Source organism: Phyllobates terribilis, unplaced genomic scaffold, assembly GCF_046119375.1.
Source record: "Phyllobates terribilis strain yellow unplaced genomic scaffold, ASM4611937v1 Scaffold_2__4_contigs__length_985480577, whole genome shotgun sequence".
Classification (NCBI taxonomy): domain Eukaryota; kingdom Metazoa; phylum Chordata; class Amphibia; order Anura; family Dendrobatidae; genus Phyllobates; species Phyllobates terribilis.
Genome location: NW_027362762.1, coordinates 846,178,112 through 846,196,509, shown reverse-complemented (window position 1 = coordinate 846,196,509; position 18,398 = coordinate 846,178,112). Strand labels below are relative to the sequence as shown.

General features: G+C 49.1%; 1 protein-coding gene across 1 annotated transcript in view; it reads left to right on the top strand.

Moving 5' to 3' along the window:
* The window catches only part of HIP1 (huntingtin interacting protein 1), a 199,203-nt gene that overhangs the window by 108,757 nt on the left and 72,048 nt on the right, over positions 1-18,398 (top strand). The window contains exons 10-12 of the mRNA XM_073667838.1: positions 6,711-6,786; positions 9,402-9,545; positions 11,920-12,017. Coding sequence (XP_073523939.1) covers positions 6,711-6,786; positions 9,402-9,545; positions 11,920-12,017 — 318 coding nt within the window. The remainder of the gene's footprint in view (positions 1-6,710; positions 6,787-9,401; positions 9,546-11,919; positions 12,018-18,398) is intronic.

Sequence of the window (18,398 nt, the reverse complement as noted above, 5' to 3'; positions counted from 1 at the left end):
TGTTACGTAGCTAAACTCAGCTGCACTGCTCCTTTCCACACTGACTCATGCAGGAGGTTAGACCAGGACGCCAGAGCGTTATCTTTACATATCACAGACTGAGAAACCTGCTAAGTTATGGTGGGGGCGTGTTCTCCTTTCCTTTGAGTGTTGCTGCCTGCTTATGATTGGTCAGAATCATACAGGGAGAAAAACAAGCCCCCAGTGAAAATTATCTGATAACACCCAATTGGACGTAACGAAAATTAACTCATTATGAGCCAAATAATTTGATTGTTAATATCTCTGCAACGGAGAGGTGAAATTATAACAAAAAAAAAAAATACATTTTATTCCGCTCTGCAACCACTATTACATCTTGTGTCCAGTTTAACATCAAAAATTTGGTGACAGGTCCTCTTTAAGGAGGTTGTCTTTTCTATTAAAGAACCTCTGTCGATATGCTCAAGGGCAAATTGAAATGATAAGTGGAGCGTCTCATCCTTTTATTAGTTAACTTTAGTTCACAGATTTTGTGTAACCATGCATTTCATTATCACATGGTGCCTTGTGCCTTGCCATCAGCAATAGTTAGGCCTTCTGTAGCTGACTCCTTGCCAGGAAAAAAAAGGGGTTGTCCTTGGTAGACAATTTGTTTAATAGTCACACCACCGCATCAGGTGAGCAGTACCACCGATTGCTTAATACTATTATCTGGATGACACCCTATTGCTTTTTTTTTTTGTCCCCTCAACCCGTTATTTCCATGTTGAAAATACTGACAGATCTGAAAGCGTCAGGTTATAGAATTGGAGGGACTGAGCAGATTGATGTATAGTTTTATAGGAAAGGATATGACGCGCCCCTGGGCCTTCGTCGCACGCACGGGGGAGGACTTACCCGGAGCCGGATCCGATGGGAGTAGTAGTCTCGTGGCGGTGACCCGGTCCGTGCCCAGGGTGTCAAACTGAGTGGCGGTGTATTAGCAGTAGATGTTAGAAATGTTCGACTACGCCACCCGTTGAATGCGGTCATGAGACCGCCGCTGCAGGGCAGACCGCTGAGGCCGGTGATATGGTTGTGCAGCGTAGATGGTATAACCCCCAACGGGAGGGGTATGGCCCCAGGGCAGCAGATGTGGATGATAGTGGTAGTGATGGTGCAGCAAGGAAGCTCAGAGACGTGTGGTGCAGTTTCAAGGCTTTTACTCACAGGTGTTGCTCCGGTCACTTCGGCCAAGAGTGACCACCCGAGCCGTGCTGCGTCCACCAGGTGCGGGACTCGGCCAACTCCCGGGCAGTTCCAGAGCGTGGTCCTGAGCTCCCCTCTCTTCCTTCCTACTGGCCGTCCTCACCAGGGACCCACCTGTGTCCGGCTCCCTCGGGCCTTTTGGTGGCGAAACCTTTCCCGGCTTCCCTGACCCTATTCGTGGTCTGCCTTCCTGGTGGATATGGTGAGGGTCGTGCCAAAGCTTGACCACGACCTCCGGTTCCTGGCTGAGGATCATTAGCCTCCACCAGTTTGGGTTCCGGTACCCGTTTCCGCCAACCCTTCACCCTTTTCGTTCTCCTGTGGGATCTCAGGGTTCCCTCTCTCCTTGTGTCTCTGGGCCTCTCTTCTTCCTTCTCTCTGCTTCAGGCCTGGCCCTGGAGCTGGGCCCAGCCGGAGCCACAGCTCCCTGTCAGCCCTCTCTGGCTGAACTCTCTCTCAGCTTCTCCTCTGACTCAACCTACCTGTCTCAAGATGGTGCCCACCTTTATACTCCCTCTATGTGTGAGCCCAGGTGACTAGCACCCAATGGGCTCCTACCTCTATGCCCAGAGTCCCTCCCCTATCTGCCCCTACACTACTGGGATGTTCCTCCCTCCCTCCCACTCCAGCCAGGGACAGACGCTGTCGTACCTGCACATCTAACTGGTGGGAGTACCGTAGTTCTGTCCCCCGGAAATGGGATGAGTGTAGTGCATGCAGCAATCTGAGCTCAGTCCCACACTCCATCCTTACCCGGGAGTGGAATACCACACCTCTGGTTCGAGGTGCAATACCCCTGTAGCAGCCGAGTCCTCGGGGTGCTACATTCCCCCCTGGTAAACCACAGCACGTCCTCGGGCTGGAAAAGAGTAAAACATACCAAAACATACAAACTTTTTAAAACATACACTAACAGGTAAAACATCATAAACATTATCAGCAAATATAACATGACAGGTAACTTCTTATATATTATTCTAGCAGTATAAACTTTTGATATAAAACTTTTTCATATATAATGTTCTTGATCTTCTGGCCACGGTGCAACTTGTGACCAGGTAAAGTGCCACAGTCACTGGAAGAAAAACAGCAGTTCTCCTATAAAACCGGTAGGGGGCGCCTTAGGAAGCGCAACTATTTACAGGGTATGGCCGCTCTCAGTCCTCGGCCAGTGGGGATAAGGGATGGCTGCTCACAGTCCTCAGCCTGATTAGGGATAGGGACACACAGATAAACAGTTCACACTAGTCCCAATGGGGACCACACTTAAATTGGCAGCATGACAAGTACCCCTACGGGTAACTATATACAGTTTCAGTTTATGCTACTTCCCTTCAGCAGCGGTGTCCTCTCCTTGTCTCCTCCTGAGGGTAATCTTCAGACCCCTCCGGGTCCTCTTGTTCCTCCCCATACCGCAGCTCTTCCTCCGTCAGCCGGTGCACATGAAGGGCGTATGGTCCTTTTGCACACTGATGCCGGGTGAAGGTGACCTCGTCACCCAGGTAAAGGTCACGTCCACGGTGTCCCTCTGGCAGATGGGACTCGACATCCCTGCGGGTAACAAAGACGTCGCCGGGGGTTCTGTGATCCCTGATAAAGCCCCAACCGTGCTCCAGTTGGAACTTGATTACAGTCCCGGTGGCGCGGGGACCGTGGGCTGCACGGGGGTTTCGCCGGGTCCGGCTTTTCTGCTCCGCACTTTGGACCTGCAGCCGCTCCTCGCGGACCCGCCTCTCTCGCCGTTCTTTGTTGAAGACCTCTAGTTGTTGTCGGCCGCACTCCGCACGCTGGGCTGCGGCCGCCCGGGTCTCTTGGGTGAACCCCATGAGGTTTTCACCGGTGGGGTCCCATGCGAACTGCGCCTCCTCCAACGGGAGTGGGGTGATCTTGGCGGGCGCCGGAGCCGGGATCAGGGGCTCACACAGGGGCCTTTCCTTCCGGAGTCGGGGACTGAGGTACTCCGGTGGCCATTCAAAGGGCTGCCCATCCGGGCAAGTATGCTGTGCGAACAGGTCTTCACCTAAGGGCAGCACTGTGGAGGTCGAGGGCGCGGTGGTGGTAGCGGCGCCCGGATTCACCAGGCCTTGCGACCAGGCCGGTGGCACTCTGAAGGTGAAGGGCACTGTGGATACGGCGGCGCCCGGGGGTACTCGGCCTTGCGACCAGGCCGGTGGCGTTTCCTGCTTGGCCGCGCTCTGGATTAAGGCGCGTGACGTCACAAGGGGCGTGGCCGCGGCTCCTGCCGCTTGAGGCCTAGTTTGGAGCGGTGGCGGTGCAGCAACGGGCACGGTAAGGGGGATTTTGGGCTCTGCGACGGGGAGCTGGGGCAGGCTCACGGCTACTAGGCCTGGGGTGGTGACGTCCCCTTTACCTGCTTCCATCTCTTCAGCTCCTTCCACGGCGTTGTCTCCGGCCTTCGTCCCTCCTGCACCATCCTCAGAGGCAGACAGACTCCTCGTCCCGGGTGGCGTCCTTTGCTGGCGGGTTCCAGCCTGCAGGGCCATTTCTCTGCTCCACTCGGCCAGCACTTCTTGCTGCACTCGGGCCATCTTCCGAGCCAAGCCCTCCAGCGCGGTCTGTGCATGCTCCCGATCTTTGGGGAGCTGTGCCAGGATCTCCACCAGGCCTTCTGGGGTGGCGGCCTGCAACAGGCTCCTGACCAGAGGGTCGGTGCTGCCTGACTCTCCCTCCATGTCCGGGTGCGATCTTTCCAGACTCCTCCAGGCTGCACCCATCCTCTCTCTATTGTTCTTGATCCGCCCATACTGAGGGTGGTCCCGGGGCCACTTGGTGATTGTCAGTTCCAGGGGCAGACCCCTCGCTCTGATGGACATCTCTATCATTGCAGTCTCTGCTGGTGGGGGCGGTCTCCGCTTTTGGCGCTCTTCTGGGACCAGGCCCACGATGGGAGGTGGTCTCTTGCCACCCTCTGGCACGCCCATAATGGCGTCCGCTCTGCCAGGGCGGGAAATCGTCTCAGATGGCGGGAATCGTCTCCTAATGGCGGGAAACTCCGTGGATGGCGGGAAAAGGCTGCAGATGGCGGGCAAGCGGCGGGAAACGACCCGAGATGGCGTCCGATGGCGGGGACCCTCTGGAATTGGCGGGAGACTTCTTCTTACGGTACATATAAGCTTTTCTTCAGGCACGCAGTACCCGGTAGTTGCGGGCACGAAATCCTGCCGACTACGCCAAAGTTGACGCGCCCCTGGGCCTTCGTCGTGCAGCATCGCACGCACGGGGGAGGGCTTACCCGGAGCCGGATCCGATGGGAGTAGTAGTCTCGTGGCGGTGACCCGGTCCGTGCCCAGGGTGTCAAACTGAGTGGCGGTGTATTAGCAGTAGATGTTAGAAATGTTCGACTACGCCACCCGTTGAATGCGGTCATGAGACCGCCGCTGCAGGGCAGACCGCTGAGGCCGGTGATATGGTTGTGCAGCGTAGATGGTATAACCCCCAACGGGAGGGGTATGGCCCCAGGGCAGCAGATGTGGATGATAGTGGTAGTGATGGTGCAGCAAGGAAGCTCAGAGACGTGTGGTGCAGTTTCAAGGCTTTTACTCACAGGTGTTGCTCCGGTCACTTCGGCCAAGAGTGACCACCCGAGCCGTGCTGCGTCCACCAGGTGCGGGACTCGGCCAACTCCCGGGCAGTTCCAGAGCGTGGTCCTGAGCTCCCCTCTCTTCCTTCCTACTGGCCGTCCTCACCAGGGACCCACCTATGTCCGGCTCCCTCGGGCCTTTTGGTGGCGAAACCTTTCCCGGCTTCCCTGACCCTATTCGTGGTCTGCCTTCCTGGTGGATATGGTGAGGGTCGTGCCAAAGCTTGACCACGACCTCCGGTTCCTGGCTGAGGATCATTAGCCTCCACCAGTTTGGGTTCCGGTACCCGTTTCCGCCAACCCTTCACCCTTTTCGTTCTCCTGTGGGATCTCAGGGTTCCCTCTCTCCTTGTGTCTCTGGGCCTCTCTTCTTCCTTCTCTCTGCTTCAGGCCTGGCCCTGGAGCTGGGCCCAGCCGGAGCCACAGCTCCCTGTCAGCCCTCTCTGGCTGAACTCTCTCTCAGCTTCTCCTCTGACTCAACCTAACTGTCTCAAGATGGTGCCCACCTTTATACTCCCTCTATGTGTGAGCCCAGGTGACTAGCACCCAATGGGCTCCTACCTCTATGCCCAGAGTCCCTCCCCTATCTGCCCCTACACTACTGGGATGTTCCTCCCTCCCTCCCACTCCAGCCAGGGACAGACGCTGTCGTACCTGCACATCTAACTGGTGGGAGTACCGTAGTTCTGTCCCCCGGAAATGGGATGAGTGTAGTGCATGCAGCAATCTGAGCTCAGTCCCACACTCCATCCTTACCCGGGAGTGGAATACCACACCTCTGGTTCGAGGTGCAATACCCCTGTAGCAGCCGAGTCCTCGGGGTGCTACAGATACAGTATAAATTGTATATTATTCATATAAAATTCTGCTCACCAGTGAGCTTAGGAGTCCAGTAGGCGGTCCTAGTCAGTCACTGACAACTGTTTCTCCACCCACAGGACTGTTTAGTCCAGAAGAGATAAATGAGTAAATTGCAAGGTACAGTTAGGTCCATATAAGCTGAAACTCCTAAACCCTTCATCCAATTTTAATGTGGATACCCTCAAATGAAAGCTGAAAGTCTGAACTTTAACTGCATCTGAATTCTTTTGTTTAAAATTCATTGTGGTAATGTCTAGAACCAAAATTAGAAAAATGTCATCTGTGTCCAAATATATATGGACCTAACTGTATAATAAATATTTTCCCATAAACCTATATATCAATCTTCTCAGCGTTTTCAGTTTATAACGTCTACACCAAATATTTCCTGAATGAATTTGACTGTTTATAGTTATCTTTTATTGAAGGTTGTGTACGTTGCATTAACAAAAATCTTTCAGCTTTCTGTGGAGCCATGAGGCTTTAAATTCCTGTATTTTTGGCTAAAAATAATTTTTAGTATTGGGTTCCATTAAAAATTTTGCACCATTTGCCACGTATAGCCTCTGTTTGCACTGTCTATTTTAAGTTATCTGAGAATCCACCAGTGAGCTCGTCCTGATGATCCAGTAGGAAAGTTTCCAACTTCCATCTCTCATTTTCTGAGCTCCTCTCATATGATTTATAACCACAAAACACATCAAAGTTGTATGCACGAGGAAACGAAGAGCCTGTAAAAGGCAGACAGTGAAAACATTGTTAATGAAACCGAATTGCAAAAATGATTTATAGGCCAAAATACATGCATGGGTGGACAACCCCTTTAAGAATTCATTGGTTTATGCCATATCAGAAGAAAAAAACATTTCCACTGAAATTAACCTTTAAATATGGAGTAATTATTTTTCTCTTACCTGCTGTCAGGTTGACAGTCATGACATGTGGCGCCAGCAATGATCTGTATTGAGTAATTTCCTTTGCGTTAGGAATGTAATTCTCGGTTTTCATTTACTCGTAGGTTGAAGGATTTGTTTTACCGTTCCAGTAACCTGCAATACTTCAAACGCCTCCTGCAGATTCCACAGCTTCCAGAGGTGAGACCATGCACCTTCTGATCATTTTTTGTCTTATGATTAAGGACTAATAAAAGGACTAAAAAAAATGATTTTTTAAATTGAATTATCCAAGGAACAATGAAGGTTTGAAAATGAAATTATATCTGCATCAGTTATTACTCCTGTATTGTAAGATCTGGGTGGGGAATCATTTGTATGACAATTAATAAGACCTTGAAATGACTCTGTCACTTTATTTTTGGCAATGCATATATTCTGCATAAAAGTAGATGAAACTTACCAGCCTTTTAACTTCTATGAAGCTGCCAATCTCGTGTCAGGAGACCCACCGCCAATCCGTGCATTGCAGTCCAATCTCGGACCAATTTATACCGACATCTGAATGTGCCCTAAAAGCTAAAGTATCTCTATTGCTTTTTCCCTACATAAAGGGAACCTATCATAAATGTAATTTTAGTTTTATTAATTAAATATAAGCATGTAGCAGAAAATTCAAGTGTAATTGATTTTGCTATTATTTTACCGACGTGCAGAATAATAGGAACCAGCGATAATATGGAATTCATGTCACTTTGAATGGTGGAAAATTAAATATGTAAAAAACTATTGCCGAGTGCAGTTTGTTCCATCCCTTCACCACATTAATACTTAATTAAAACTTAATCATTTATATGCACCTCATATAAAAAGTTATGGCTTTGAGAATGTGGAGTTAAAATGAAATAAAACACAGTAAAAGAAACTTCTTCCCTCCCCACCCAAAAAAACCCTATAGTACTGTAATTGATAAATAGCCTAAAATGATGCCAAATCTGCAGAGGGGCCGCTCGCTGTATGGTGAATGGTGATACTCAGAGAGGCAGTAGATAATGGAAGGGACTCAGTTTTAAGGGTGTAGCTCAGTGCCCTTTGCTGGCGTACAGAGGTGGAATTTAAGGCTATGTTCACAATAGGCTTTCAGCATTTTGTTTTACACTTTTTTTATGCAAATTTTAAGCTGCTTTTTACAGTACCATCAAAGTTTATAAGATTTCAGAAATCTGATGCACACACATTGGTTTTTGTGTCATCAGTATTTTGTGCTTTGTATGTATTTTTGCACAATAGAGCATGTCACTTCTTTCAGCGTTTCTTCTGCATTTTTTCAGCGTTTTTTACCCATTGAAAGTAAAGGGTTTTGCTGCGTTTTTAGTGAAAAAAAAAAAGCAAGTACACCAGTATGTGAAACTCATTTATTTTTGTGATTTTACCATCATGTCTTGGTCACCTGAGATGGCAGTTTGGATTAGGACAGCTTAATTAAATTAGTGATGTGTAAAGTGTAAACTATTGGCTGAGCTAGGTGTGTGATGGAACAATACCTGTGGCTGACCAAGGTGTGAAATTGAACAATCTCTGAGTAACTCAATAGCAGACCATAGTGTGAAAATAAATAGTGTCCTACAAACTCAATGCACTGCCAGTGTCTTACAAAAACTATTCCTGAACAATTCACCTCCCCCCCACTGTTACATTTGTATTTCTGGTTAATATGGTTTCACATATGTCTTGCATTGGTGACCTGTGTTCATGCTTCTGTGGTGGAAGCCAAGCTGAACTTTGGGATCCTGAAAAACGCACCAAAAAACTGCATTTTTGACGCAGCTTCTTTCCTGCCAAAAGATCAGGTTTTGCTGCAGAAAAAAAATGCCTAGTGTGAACATAGCCTAAGTGAGGAGAAAGCTAAAAGATACAGGAATCAGAGTGGTTTTACGCTATTTACTAATAATAAATCAGGGAGATTTTAAGACCTCTGAACTGATTCCGCCATAGGGAGGTAAAGGGGTATTCTTTATAAAATCAAGAGCTGGAAATGTGATAGCCTACAATAATCACTACTAACATTTCCAGTCCACCACCACTCACACCACTCTGGGAGTCCTCCAATTATGACATCATGTGACTGCTGCAGCCAATCACTGGTCTTGGTTTTGATGTTTAGGTTTAGTCATTGACTGCAGAGGTCACATAACTGATGGACATGACCTGGATGTCAGTATAAAGTTGTAAACCTGGCCATTGCATTACCGGCACTCACGGAGATAACAAAGGGAAATCCTCCCATTGTCAGCGATCAATACTGATTGTAGTACTTACCTGCTTAAACAGCTGGGATAGGAGATTTCTCCAGTTCCACCATTAGTGCAGCCTTGTCGCTGTCGCTGATTGTGTGGATACCATGATGTACAATATATGTATAACTGCTTGTGAGAACTACATATATTGTTTCCCTCTATCAAGATACTGATCACTATGAACCGGTGGCATCATTATCGCTAATAGGCCGGATCCCTGCCCTCCATTCACTAAGGATGGGAATATGCACAGACACAGATTGTCCTGAACACGGGCAGGCTTCTAGCAGCGAAGCTGTGCTGATGGGCAGTTTCTGGGCATCTACATTAACTGTGTGACCACTAAATCTACTTTGCCCCAGTACTATTGATATTACCTACTTAGTTTGACTCCTATAAATATTGATTTCTTCTAAGAGAGTAGCAAAATCTATAAATGTGTTGTAAAACCATTCTCTCTAATTGTATAAGGATAAATCATGACACCTATATATATTGTATTTCTGCGCTCTTCTGTAGAATCCACCAAACTTCTTGCGAGCTTCTGCCTTATCTGAGCACATTAGCCCGGTGGTTCTCATACCTACAGAAAATTCTCCACCCGACAGCGAAACTTTAGTGGAGACTGATGACCTTGTTGGGATGGACTCTACTTCTCACCAGGTAAAAAAAAATATTCTTAGTTGACAGATATCAAAGACAAGATTGCTATAGAAAGTTGTGCTTACCTTAAAAAGAAGTCCACGTGTAGTCCAGTCTTCCAAGATTCATGTTAGAGTATGCTTTTCTTGAAGTGTCTTCTTTCACTCCTTCTTTGATGTTGTTGTGGTGGCTTTGCCGTAGATGTTTTTTTTCAAAGGAATGTGTCAGCAGATTTTTGCTGTGTAATCTGACAGTATCATGAGGCAGGGATAGAGACCCTGATTCCAGTGATGTATCACTTAGTTAAGATGCAATCACAGTTTTCTCTAGCAGAGCTCAGCTGTTGAGCTGTGTATAACCTCACCCACACCACTGATTTCTGTGTACATTGTATAGTGACAGCTGCTAATCAGTGCTGGGGGGAGGGATTGGACCAGGAGGCACGAGGACAGTTGTCCTGTGGTGATAATCTCCTGCTGACAATACACTGATTGTATTGAAACAACAAAACACAGCCCAGTAAGTGACACATCACTGTAGTCAGCATCTCTGCTCTGTCCTTATGCTACTCTCAGATTACATAGCAACAGTCTGCTGACGGATTCCCTTTAATATATACTTAAAATAGGGTCATCTTCCAAACGGAAAGTGGCAGAAGAGTGGTCAGGTCATTTCATATAGCCTCTTCATAGCTTTCGAAGCCTGCTCTTTACCAATATGCCAGTAGACTGGATAGCAATGTGGCATGCTTCCTTACAAATGATGTAGGGACTGAGAGCCTGATTCCAGTGATGTGTCACTTACTAGGCTGTATGTTTATGTTTCAATAAAATCAGCGTTTTATCAGCAAGAGATTATCACTAAAGGACTAGTTGTCTCGTGCGTCCTAGTCAACTGCTGTGTGTAACCCCGCCACCACCACCACTGATGTACAGCTTCCATCAGGATTGTTATGATTTGGAAATGTCTTATAGCCATATTATTCTCAACAGAACATAGATCACAGATCAGTTAGACATTTTTCCATTTCATTTGAAAAAGTTGCCACTTTTTACAACAGTGTGTAAATGTTTGGAAAGTGAGGAGACAATTGCTGGAGCTAGGGGAGAGAAATGTTGTCCCGTTCTTGTCTGATGTAGGGTTTTAGCTTCACCACAGTCCGGGGTCTTTACCAGATTTTTTATTTCATAAAACGCCAAATGTTTTCTGTTGGTGAAAGGTCTCGACTGCAGGCAGCCGATTCATCACCCAAACTCTTCTTCCATCCGTGCTGTTGTGATGGATGCAGTATGTGGTTTAGCATTGTTCTCTCTGATATATGGTATGCCAGGCCTTCCCTGAAATAGACATTGTCTGTATGGAAGCATATGTTGTTCTAAAACGTCTGTATAGCGTTCAGCATTGATAGTGCCATTCAAGTTGTATAAGCTGCCCATGCCATTGGCACTAACGCACCCACATTCGATCAGAGATGCAGGAACTGTGCCCTGATAACAAGCTGGATGGTCCCTCTGCTCTTGAGACTGCGGGATACTGCCTCTGAGGTTTCCATAAAGAATTTAAAATTTTGATTCATCTGACCACAGAACAGTGCTGCGATTCTGGATTGTGCTGATATATGACTTCTGTGCTCGATAGAGCTTTCACTTGCATTTGTGGATTGCACAGCGGAGTTCACAGACAATGATATCTGGCAGTGTACCTGAGCCCGTGCAACCAAATTATGCCTGTTTTAATTCAGTGCCTCTTAAGGGCCCTTAGATCACGAGCATTCAGTATTGACTGTCTGCTTTTTCTTTTGTATTTCTCCAGAATCTCTGAATTTTTTAATGACATTATGTACTGTAGATGATGGGATATTCAAAGTCTTTGTAATTTTTCTTTGAGGGACATGTTTCGGTAATCTTTTCACAAATTTTAGATGCATTTGTTCACAGATTGGTGAACCTCTGACCATCTTTGCTTCTGAGAGACTCTGCCTCTCTAACATGCTTGTTCTATACCCATTCATGTAACTCAGTTGAAAATTGACCCTCCATTTGTTTTTCATTAGTACTTCTTACTTTTCCAGTCTATTGTTAACTCCGTCCCAACTTTTTTTTTGGAGATGTTTTGCTGCCATCAGTTTTTAAATGAGTTAATTTTTTCAATTGAAATACAAAAATGTGTAACTTTCACCTTCTGATCTGAGTTCTGTATTTTGTTGTGAATAAAATATGATTATAGGAGATCTCCAAATCATTGCATTCTTGTTTTCTTTACAATTCCCGACTTTTTTTGGAATTGTGGTTGTATAAAAAATAACCTTTATCTGCTGAAATCCGGATACACACTTAAACTTTCTTTTACATATTATCTGTGTTCTGGCTCATCATGCATGTTGTTTCTATTGTAGAGTATACCTGAAAATAAGTTTGATGATATATTCGGCAGCTCCTCCAGCAATGACCCTTTCAATTTCAGCAGCCAGAATGGCATGACCAGGGATGACAAGTAAGTGACTTATATCAGGACATGAGAGATTCAAGGCTTGAAAATAATGTATAGACAGGGATGTGATTGCTTTGTGTAGAGTCCCTTTGCTCCACTATCTATGGGTGACACATGGCGTCAAAGAAGGATGAAATACTTTAGGCCTAATTATTGTAAGGTCTAATAAGTAATTTCAGTATGTAGTGATGGAAAGAATTGCATGATCCGAGATTGGGTTATATGATTGAAGCTAGCCCCTAGAAAAACCCGAAGTTGCAAACAGGGATTTTGCATATTCAGGGTATTTGTAAAAATTCAATTTTACACAAATGAAGACTTATCAAAGAAATGGATGGAGGGAATTACAATATGTTCAGTTGTTTTAGAGTGAAAATGTAAGACACTCTCCCGAACATTGAGACTGGAATATATGACTTTTACAGAGGAGGACAGAAGGATATACAATATAAATCTGTCTATTTGGAAGCTACGTATAAGTAAAGTCATAAACATTCATTATGATATAAATTTCTGATGAAATTCTTGGTCTATAGACCTTAGAACCTCAAATAACTGCTAGGGGTTCTCTCTTTGCTCAATATAATCTTATCATATGGATAAATCGGTGTCTAAGATTTAATGAGACTGCTCCATTTACTTAGAACAGGTATGTCAAACTCAAAACACACAGAGGGCCAAAAATGAAAAACTTAGATAAAGCCACGGGCCAACCAGTATACAGTATAATGGGCCCCACAAAGTCCTCTATTCAAAATAATGGGCCCCACATAGTCCTCCAAACAATATAATTTCCCCACATAGTCCTCCATACTGTATAATGGGCCCCACATAATGTTCCATACTGTATAATGGTCCCCACATAGTCCTCCATACAGTATAATGGTCCCCACATAGTCCTCCATACAGTATAATGGCCCCACATAGTCCTCCATACAGAATAATGGGCCCCACATAGTCCTCTATACAGAATAATGGGCCCCACATAGTCCCCCATACTATATAATGGGTCCCACTTAGTGTTCCATGCAGTATAATGGGCCCCACATAGTCCTCCATACAATATAATGGGCCCCACATAGTCCTCCATACAGAATAATGGGCCCCACATAGTCCTCTATAAAGAATAATGGGCCCCACATAGTCCTACATACGGAATAATGGGCCTCACATAGTCCTCCATACAGAATAATGGGTCCAACATAGTTCTCAATACAGAATAATGGGTCCAACATAGTCCTCCATACAGTATAATGGTCCCCACATAGTCCTCTATACAGTATAATGGTCCCCACATAGTCCTCCATACAGTATAATGGCCCCACATAGTCCTCCATACAGAATAATGGGCCCCACATAGTCCTCCATACAGAATAATGGGCCCCACATAGTCCTCTATACAGAATAATGGGCCCCACATAGTCCTCCATACAGTATAATGGGTCCCACTTAGTGTTCCATGCTGTATAATGGGCCGCACATAGTCCTCCATACAATATAATGGGCCCCACATAATCCTCCATACAGAATAATGGGTCCAACATAGTCCTCCATACAGTATAATGGGCCCCACATAGTCCTCCATACAGTATAATGGGCCCCACATAGTCCTCCATACAGAATAATGGCCCCACATAGTCCTCCATACAGTATAATGGGCCCCACATAGTCCTCCATACAGAATAATGGCCCCACATAGTCCTCCATACAGAATAATGGGTCCAACATAGTCCTCCATACAGAATATTGGCCCCACATAGTCCTCCATACAGAATAATGGGTCCAACATAGTCCTCCATACAGAATAATGACCCCACATAGTCCTCCATACAGTATAATGGGCCCCACATAGTCTTCCATACAGAATAATGGCCCCACATAGTCCTCCATACAGTATAATGGGCCCCATGTAGTCCTCCATACAGAATAATGGCCCCACATAGTCCTCCATACAGAATAATGGGTCCAACATAGTCTTCCATACAGTATAATGGCCCCACATAGAGGTGGTGGTTCTGGTGTCGAGGGCCAAATGTAATCACCCTGCAGGCCAGATTTGGCCCACGGGCTAGAGTTTGACACGTGTAACTTAGAAAATCCAAGTCACAATGGCTGTATAATCATTTTTCAAAGATTTTCTTTTCTAATATTAAAATGAGTCAAGTTATACTGTCAGGTCTAAGAGATCTAGTTAATAATGTATGCAGTTTGCATTGTGAAATCTGGGGACAGATCCACTTTGTGGTAGCTTTATATCTTACATTTTGTCTTACATGTTTATTAGACTTTTTATTATTCTTTATTTTTGGGATCATTATAGAGCAGGACTTAAAAACAAAAAAATTTAAGCCATGACTACGAACGAGCTTCAAAAGTCATGAGTGAGCCAGAACACGATGTAGGGCTGAGTCCATTTCCATGCAGGTTTGCCATTGTCCACAATTGCTACTGTGCCCTTCTGATTAATCACAGTAAGGATTCTGCCCAACTGATCCCGCTCCAGAATTAAACAGTTTTCTCTGTCATAAATCTCATTCTATTAGTTATAGCAAGATGTCCTCCTAGATCAACACCCCTCACACAGGAGAGAGCGAGATGCCCCCTCACACAGGAGAGAGCGAGATGCCCCATCACACAGGAGAGCGAGATGCCCCCTCACACAGGAGAGAGCGAGATGCCCCCTCACACAGGAGAGAGCGAGATGCCCCCTCACACAGGAGAGAGCGAGATGCCCCCTCACACAGGAGAGCGAGATGCCCCTTCACACAGGAGAGAGCGAGATGCCTCCTCACACAGGAGTGAGCGAGATGCCCCCTCACACAGGAGAGAGCGAGATGCCCCCTCACACAGGAGAGAGCGAGATGCCTCCTCACACAGGAGAGAGCGAGATGCCTCCTCACACAGGAGAGAGCGAGATGCCCCCTCACACAGGAGAGCGAGATGCCCCCTCACACAGGAGAGAGCGAGATGCCTCCTCACACAGGAGAGAGCGAGATGCCCCCTCACACAGGAGAGAGCGAGATGCCCCCTCACACAGGAGAGCGAGATGCCTCCTCACACAGGAGAGAGCGAGATGCCTCCTCACACAGGAGAGAGCGAGATGCCCCCTCACACAGGAGAGAGCGTGATGCCCCCTCACACAGGAGAGAGCGAGATGCCCCTCACACAGGAGAGCGAGATGCCTCCTCACACAGGAGAGAGCGAGATGCCTCCTCACACAGGAGAGAGCGAGATGCCCCCTCACACAGGAGAGAGCGTGATGCCCCCTCACACAGGAGAGAGCGAGATGCCCCCTCACACAGGAGACAGCGAGATGCCCCCTCACACAGGAGAGAGCGGGATGCCCCCTCACACAGGAGAGCACGGGATGCCCCCTCACACAGGAGACAGCGAGATGCCCCCTCACACAGGAGAGAGCGAGATGCCCCCTCACACAGGAGAGAGCGAGATGCCTCCTCACACAGGAGAGAGCGAGATGCCCCCTCACACAGGAGAGAGCGAGATGCCTCCTCACACAGGAGAGAGCGAGATGCCTCCTCACACAGGAGAGCGCGAGATGCCCCCTCACACAGGAGAGAGCGAGATGCCTCCTCACACAGGAGAGAGCGAGATGCCCCCTCACACAGAAGAGAGCGAGATGCCCCCTCACACAGGTGAGAGCGAGATGCCCCCTCACACAGGAGAGAGCGAGATGCCTCCTCACACAGGAGAGAGCGAGATGCCTCCTCACACAGGAGAGCGCGAGATGCCCCCTCACACAGGAGAGAGCGAGATGCCTCCTCACACAGGAGAGAGCGAGATGCCCCCTCACACAGAAGAGAGCGAGATGCCCCCTCACACAGGAGAGAGCGAGATGCCCCCTCACACAGGAGAGAGCGAGATGCCTCCTCACACAGGAGAGAGCGAGATGCCTCCTCACACAGGAGAGCGCGAGATGCCCCCTCACACAGGAGAGAGCGAGATGCCTCCTCACACAGGAGAGAGCGAGATGCCCCCTCACACAGAAGAGAGCGAGATGCCCCCTCACACAGGAGAGCGCGAGATGCCCCCTCACACAGGAGAGAGCGAGATGCCCCCTCACACAGGAGAGAGCGAGATGCCCCCTCACACAGGAGAGAGCGAGATGCCCCCTCACACAGGAGAGAGCGAGATGCCTCCTCACACAGGAGAGAGCGAGATGCCCACTCACACAGGAGAGAGCGAGATGCCCCCTCACACAGGAGAGCGAGATGCCCCCTCACACAGGAGAGAGCGAGATGCCCGCTCACACAGGAGAGAGCGAGATGCCCCCTCACACAGGAGAGAGCGAGATGCCCCCTCACACAGGAGAGAGCGAGATGCCCCCTCACACAGGAGAGAGCGAGATGCCCCCTCACACAGGAGAGAGCGGGATGCCCCCTCACACAGGAGAGCGCGAGATGCCCCCTCACACAGGAGAGAGCGAGATGCCTCCTCACACAGGAGAGAGCGAGATGCCCCCTCACACAGGAGAGAGCGAGATGCCCCCTCACACAGGAGAGAGCGAGATGCCCCCTCACACAGGAGAGAGCGAGATGCCCGCTCACACAGGAGAGAGCGAGATGCCCCCTCACACAGGAGAGTGCGAGATGCCCCCTCACACAGGAGAGAGCGAGATGCCCCCTCACACAGGAGAGAGCGAGATGCCCCCTCACACAGGAGAGAGCGAGATGCCCGCTCACACAGGAGAGAGCGAGATGCCCCCTCACACAGGAGAGAGCGAGATGCCCCCTCACACAGGAGAGAGCGAGATGCCCCCTCACACAGGAGAGAGCGAGATGCCTCCTCACACAGGAGAGAGCGAGATGCCCCCTCACACAGGAGAGAGCGAGATGCCTCCTCACACAGGAGAGAGCGAGATGCCTCCTCACACAGTAGAGAGCGAGATGCCCCCTCACACAGGAGAGAGCGAGATGCCCCCTCACACAGGAGAGAGCGAGATGCCTCCTCACACAGGAGAGAGCGAGATGCCTCCTCACACAGTAGAGAGCGAGATGCCCCCTCACACAGGAGAGAGCGAGATGCCCCCTCACACAGGAGAGAGCGAGATGCCCGCTCACACAGGAGAGAGCGAGATGCCCCCTCACACAGGAGAGAGCGAGATGCCTCCTCACACAGGAGAGAGCGAGATGCCTCCTCACACAGGAGAGAGCGAGATGCCTCCTCACACAGGAGAGAGCGAGATGTCCCCTCACACAGGAGAGAGCGAGATGCCCCCTCACACAGGAGAGAGCGAGATGCCTCCTCACACAGGAGAGAGCGAGATGTCCCCTCACACAGGAGAGAGCGAGATGCCCCCTCACACAGGAGAGAGCGAGATGCCCCCTCACACAGGAGAGAGCGAGATGCCCCCTCACACAGGAGAGCGCGAGATGCCACCTCACACAGGAGAAAGCGAGATGCCCCCTCACACAGGAGAGAGCGAGATGCCCCCTCACACAGGAGAGAGCGAGATGCCCCCTCACACAGGAGAGAGCGAGATGCCCCCTCACACAGGAGAGAGCGAGATGCCTCCTCACACAGGAGAGAGCGAGATGCCACCTCACACAGGAGAGAGCGAGATGCCCCCTCACACAGGAGAGAGCGAGATGCCCCCTCACACAGGAGAGAGCGAGATGACCCCTCACACAGGAGAGAGCGAGATGCCCGCTCACACAGGAGAGAGCGAGATGCCCCCTCACACAGGAGAGAGCGAGATGCCCCCTCACACAGGAGAGAGCGAGATGCCCCCTCACACAGGAGAGAGCGAGATGCCCCCTCACACAGGAGAGAGCGAGATGCCTCCTCACACAGTAGAGAGCGAGATGCCCCCTCACACAGGAGAGAGCGAGATGCCCCCTCACACAGGAGAGAGCGAGATGCCCGCTCACACAGGAGAGAGCGAGATGCCCCCTCACACAGGAGAGAGCGAGATGCCTCCTCACACAGGAGAGAGCGAGATGCCCCCTCACACAGGAGAGAGCGAGATGCCTCCTCACACAGGAGAGAGCGAGATGCCCCCTCACACAGGAGAGCGCGAGATGCCCCCTCACACAGGAGAGAGCGAGATGCCCCCTCACACAGGAGAGAGCGGGATGCCCCCTCACACAGGAGAGAGCGAGATGCCCCCTCACACAGGAGAGAGCGAGATGCCCCCTCACACAGGAGAGAGCGAGATGCCTCCTCACACAGGAGAGAGCGAGATGCCCCCTCACACAGGAGAGAGCGAGATGCCTCCTCACACAGGAGAGAGCGAGATGCCCCCTCACACAGGAGAGAGCGAGATGCCTCCTCACACAGGAGAGAGCGAGATGCCTCCTCACACAGGAGAGAGCGAGATGCCTCCTCACACAGGAGAGAGCGAGATGCCTCCTCACACAGGAGAGA